This window comes from Schistocerca americana, chromosome 4 (genome assembly GCF_021461395.2).
Source record: "Schistocerca americana isolate TAMUIC-IGC-003095 chromosome 4, iqSchAmer2.1, whole genome shotgun sequence".
Classification (NCBI taxonomy): Eukaryota; Metazoa; Arthropoda; class Insecta; order Orthoptera; family Acrididae; genus Schistocerca; species Schistocerca americana.
The window spans coordinates 389,783,001-389,789,242 of record NC_060122.1 but is presented as its reverse complement, the minus strand read 5'-3'; the positions used below and the strand labels follow the sequence as shown (position 1 = coordinate 389,789,242).

General features: G+C 34.8%; 1 protein-coding gene across 4 annotated transcripts in view; it reads right to left on the bottom strand.

Moving 5' to 3' along the window:
• Positions 1-2,237: 2,237 nt before the first annotated feature.
• Positions 2,238-6,242, bottom strand: part of LOC124612514 (proton-coupled amino acid transporter-like protein CG1139) — a 945,634-nt gene continuing 941,629 nt past the window's right edge. For all 4 annotated transcript variants that reach the window (XM_047140764.1, XM_047140766.1, XM_047140767.1 and 1 more), the window contains one exon: positions 2,238-6,213. In XM_047140764.1, coding sequence (XP_046996720.1) covers positions 5,966-6,213 — 248 coding nt within the window. In that variant the 3' untranslated portion in view covers positions 2,238-5,965. The remainder of the gene's footprint in view (positions 6,214-6,242) is intronic.

The following is a 6,242-nucleotide window of genomic DNA, read 5'->3' as shown; positions in this document are numbered from 1 at the left end:
TTGAGCTTTTGCCAGAGATTTTATTACTTTCAGATATTTCTCAAGAGACTGGGCAATCTTCCAGTGGTTTGATAGGTTATTTAGGAAAAGACGTGGACAGTGAAGAGCCTGACGAACATATAAGAGGACAAAAATAGCTAAGTAGTACAGATCGCAATGTGAAAGGTAACACTGTGCCAGCAAACATATTCATGCCTCTAGAATGTAATTGCTGCTGTAAGTGCAGTGAGCATGTTCCTGCATAAAATCAGGGAATGATACCTAGCATGTATTACCAGCTACCTTCAAAGGACACAAAAATGACTATTATATAATGTTGTAAGAACTGTAGTACCCAAATGACCTAAGCAAAGACATTCTAATTGAACACCTACTCATAGAAATGGGGTGATGAGACAGTTCATCTTAAGTGACCAGTAAAATTACTTTCTAGGTTTGGTCCAAGCAAGCAATGAAAGAAATGATGATGCACTCTGAATTTTAAAATATGTCTGGAATACATAACACTAACAAAGGGGAAAAAGCTATAAACAAGATCTCTGAGGGGAAACTGACAGAATCGGAGTCTATATTGAAATCTTCCCCCAAATACAGCAGCCAGCATGGAGAAAGGAAGTCTTCATGCTGATATTTGTCTGTCAAACTGTCCATTAACAAAATGTATGAACTATTGAAAGAAAAAAAGTGAGAGGAAAAGCCAATACTAAAAAATCATGTCCACAAAGAACTTTTCACCACAGTTCAATTTTCACTTTTGTGCGCCTAAAACATACCTGTACGTGTAAACGCACAATACATTTGCATTTGAAGTAGCAAAAAAAAAAAAAAGCAGAGTAAGACCTACAAATCTGCTTCATTTCAATAACCCAGAAAGATGAACAGAACATATCAAATTGGCAACTGAAGTGCCTTGACGGCCAAAAGCTTATATTGTGAGTCTTTTGTTGTGACTCAGCATCTCTACTATATGGTGAGTGGCAACTTTCCTTTTCATAATATTCTTACATTCCATCCTGGATTTTCCATTGTTTAAAACTTTGTAATGGCATTTCTTTATGTTCCTGGTCGAAAAATTTTGCCATCTCAAAAATATTGTGTACTCATTCATGAATGGCCATACTTAAGAAATGACAGTTTTCTCTTTCATAAGTTGAGAGAAAAAGAAGCTGATAGAAATCTTCACACATCAGGCATGGATTGGCCTTGTTTGTGGCTGTCAGAAGTGTGAACTTTTCCTACACCAAGACATGACAGACAAGTTTCTGGACTTTGAAAACTTATCACATCACTACAAAGTTCGTCAAACTCTTTTAGGAGAGGATACAAAGATATCACAAATACAGAAAATTAATTTCAAGGATTCAAGCCTTGCATATTACACTGATTGACCTCAAACTTAATTAAACAGATTTGCAGGTGTTTCTGCTAAGCCTTCAAAATTACATACCTGCTCAGTTAATCATCCATTCTATCAATTCCAAATGCACCCAGAAGATTAAGGAGTAATGAAAACATGCTATCCTCTGGATTTGGAGATGATTAAGTTTGATTACCTTCTTAGAGCAGTGTGTTGACGTGAAACAAATGTAATTTATTTGTATCAAAGTGATGCAGGTGTTTTGTAGAAACCAAACTTCATGTCTTCTAATAAAAAGATTTCAATAAAACATTGATTCTAACGTATTGTTAAGTATTGCACCATAAATGTTTCCTTAAAAAAACAAATGCATTTCCCTAGTTTTCTTGAAATGATGAGTGTGCCACTTTGATCAGTATGGTTCTACTGTTGCCTTTGAAGGTTAAGTAAATGTGAAAGCTTTGAAAGCCAGTGGTGGCTCCTGGGAGAAGGGCTGAAGTAAAGGGATGAAGGTAAAGGGATGAAGGGAAAGGCTTGGAAGGATTTAGGAAATGGGGAGAGTTCGTCTTTCCTCATACCATCCAGTAAGTCTCCCCTAACCTGGGGTTCAGTGAGACTCTTCAGAACTGCTGATTTCCTAAACACCCCCAGTTATTTTCCTTCACTGCTTCTCCTTTCCCTTCAATTCTTCTGCCAGAAGGAGATATTAGTTCCTACAGCGTGCACATGTACTTAGCCTTTATGGAGGTTTCCTCTTGCCCCACTTGACTTGCTTTTGTTTATCTTCCCAATTAAATTTTCAAAAATATTTTCATTGAAAATATTTATTTTTGTATTGTGTAAACTGGCTGGATCTAAAACAGATGCCAAGAACAAATGGTATCTTTCATAAATTATTTTAATTTTCATTTCTTATGAAAACATTTATTTACATCACAACAAGGAAATTAATACTTCGCAGATAATTAACAGCACACTGAAAAATGACTCAGATTTGTGGAGATAATGCCAATGTACGTGTGTTGTTCTAGTAACATCAACATGATTTTCTTTAGTAATTCTCACAGTGTCTATGACTGATATTTCAAGATTTGGGGTTGGTGACATTTATACAAGTTAAAAATATATATAACAGACTAAAACCAGATTTTCTAAGGTTGTATCAGGTATGTTTTGCTTACAGAAGACCTTTTTATGTAAGAATAGCAGTCCTTAATGTAAAGAACATGTTGGTATAAACTGAACAGAACTGTTTGAAGTGGAAACCATTAGATTTACTGACAAAGCCTCTGAAATAAATTAATATCACTTTGGCAGTTTAATATAAAAATGGTGACATGACCTCAGCCATGAAGCTACAGTATGAGTGAATGCAAAAGTAAATAATTTGAAGATATTTCACTAGATTTTGCAGGTACAACACTCACGTATTTTAATATAAAACACTGAGTGTAGTTTATTAATATTACAAATTGGTCATCTATTTTTATACACAAAAATCTCGTATAAAAATAGAATATAAATATGTAACAGCTACTTCATTTAATGGCCAAATATGCATGGAACTGAAGCACTATTCTTATGAAACAACCAAACATTCCACCATCTCAGTCAAAATAAGAAAGTGTATGTATGATAAAGACTTCCCAGCAATACTGCACTGTTGCTGGCCAACAGTTCTGTTGTCCATGTAAGCTCTAATATTGTGCCCTTTGTGAGCACAAATGTAACCACTGAGTGATGCAACGGATGTTACTGTTTAACAGTATCAGTGCAGTGTAAAATATATTTGTGGAAGGGAGGCTGCATATGCCAATTGTATCTGTGTGTAGGCATGCTGCTGATATTTCTTTTGGCCATATTATTCCACAGGCTTCCACAACTCCCAACTGAAGTCACTTTCTTATTTTGAAAGCAATGTTTACATAATTTCAAGCTCTAATTGTTAGAAACTTAGTATATAGATCTAGGAACTGGGATAAGCCTCTTAAGGTGGTGGGCTTGATTTGCTGCAAAAATTTCATCAAAATCTGATCACCAGTAATAATTTATGTGCCTCAAATGATGAATTACCTACATTTATGGTAGCAATGAACAGTTCCGATATGATGAAAAGTCTTAACACAACTTATTAAAGATAATTGCACAGATTCATTTCTTATCACATTAACCACACAGAAATAAAATATCACATTTACTTTCAGTTGCTAAATAGTTGCAGTGAATTATGGAGGCATGCTAAAATTTTAATTATGAAATTTTCATGGGTTATCAGCCGAGTGGCGTCTTCTAGTTGCAACGTTTCAATGGATTACGTATCCATCATTTTCTGGCGAAGGTCATCTTCACCTGAAGATGTCTAATATGTAGTCCATTGAAATGTTGCGACTAGAAGACAACGCCACTCAGCTGATAACCCGTGAAGATTTCATAGCTGAAATATGCTGATAAAGCCTGCAATCACATATAAAATTTTAATGTTTACCACAATGAGTCATCTTTGCCTCAGAATAACAGTTCAGATTCTTGATGTTTGAACAATGTAGGCTGTAATACTAACGCCATGTGAAAATAGATAATTAACAACATTATTTCTTAAAAAATATAGCCGCCATTGTAAGACCAACTGTTAACATGCTAAAAAGTTGAAAGTAAGTCTCTGAAGGGTCAGAGCTGTGTTGAGATTTATCAGTCATCTTCGGTGAACTGATGCTCCTTGCATTATGTAGTGCTTTCACAGCTGATTTCAACAGTTTTGAGAATGAGGCACAGTGGAATTGAGAAAAACATTTTCAGTCTTTCTTAACACTTTATACAATTTTAAAATGCCTTATTTTTAAATATAGTTACTTAGAAAGTAGCACAGCACATTAATAAATAACAAAACATTATTTACAAGATATACACTAATATACAAAATTTTCACATCTACAACTGAGCACCATTAACATTATTGTGATTTGAAAACAGATTGATTTCCATTTCTGGAAAATAGTTATGTCACCTTAGTTTGAACTATTTGTGACCAATGATTTTTGTCTGGAAAACTACGCAAATTATCACGAAGTTATTTGCAACTGGATGTGCCCAAAAATACCCACACTGTTAAATTTTAGGAAAATTCAAAGTAAATTAACTATCTTAACTCTTGCTGTACTTGAAATTTATTTTGCGACTTGAATTTATGACCTGGTAGACATTTTCTTTCAGCTCTAAAAAATGTTTTAGGGCATTCATAGAGCATTTATCTTAGGAAAAAGCAGGTAATTCTTAAAAGTGGCTGCACTGTACCTAGAACTCCTATACAAGAACAATTTATTCCATTTTGTCAAATATTATGGACATTTTACATATGATGCTATTTTTGCATTCTGCACCGGATGTACTTTTTATTGTGCTACTTTGTTGTGGTAATGTTATCAGCTAACATTTATTCCTATCACAGCTTCCATTTTTTTGTTAACAATGGAAAGCTCTTTTCCACTACACTAACGAACACTAATTCCTTTCATTTGAGTGAACATTATTTCCAGAGACTGCTTGAACTTTTAGCAACATCAACAGAAATCACTTCCACAGCATTTACAATTAATTTCATCATTTCTGGTAAAAATTATTTCACAGTAAACTGCTTACATTTATATCCTAACATTCTATCGTACACAAATGGCACATCACTATTTATGAACTAGTCAGGAGTAAAACAAAGTTTGGACTATGTACTCAGTGAGATTTAAATTTTGAAGGCTATGATGATAAATATTTTGTATCAAGCTTTTCTTCTCTCTACCCTTCCCCACTCCTCCCCTCCCTAGCCCTCTTTGTTCAGAGTATTTTTACTGCATAAATCTGTTGCAGTTACAGTAGTAACTGTTGCTGAAGAATGACAGGTAACTAATTAGTATTGTTCAACATTGTTTCAGAAATTTTTCCACATTAACTTTAGCAAAAACTTTCCTACTCTTGCAATTGTGGTAATCAACAGTTTTCAATCATTTTCATGTAGCCATGCTACAGGCAACTAAAATGCCAACCAGTTTTATTAGTAGACCACAATATTATTGCACATGGAAGTGAGGGCACTTCATTTGGCTTATTGTGGATTCTCATATTTCATGAGGACATGCTGAACCACTTTATATGATATGCACAAAGGTCTTTAAATCACTCAGTATGATTCACTTTCATTAGTCACCACTAGACTTTATTGTATTGTCATCGCATGTTTCTTGCCATGGCAGACTAAGTGCAATAATATCATGGTCCAGTAATACTGCCCTAACTGATCAATAGTTGAGACTAGAGCTCCTGCAGTGTTTTGTAACACCTCTGAACAGAGCTTTCCATTATTTTACATCCTTCAACTGCTGCCTTTTTTCCCCTCCATTCTTATTTGAGAACTGGTACTGCATCTAAATGTGCTCAGATAAAACATACTACAGCTCTATAGGAGTTTGTAATGTAACAGCAATGTTTAGGGGCAACAGAATTTCTGGCAGTATCAGGATTACAAGAAAGAAGTTATGAACAATGGTGCTCATCCCTCCAAACTTTGGAAGCCTAAAACTGGTGTCCCAACAAGTTTGTAGGACTTATTGCAATACTATCTTAGCTGAACTCCTTAATTATATCTGAAATTGATATATATGTTCCAACAATAAGACCCAGTGCTGCAAACAGGACTAGGAAACTGTTCTTCATAACCATTAAGATGAACTTGAGTTGAGTGGTTTCTTTGTTCCAAAATGTACAGCTTTGTATTATTGCAGGGAAAGCAATTCCAAGTGCTGACAGACAGAGGGCACCAAACAGAGATATAAACAGCTCCAGATTTGGAATTGCAACAGCCAACAGGACTGCAAAAAAGAACAATTTTTATCACTTT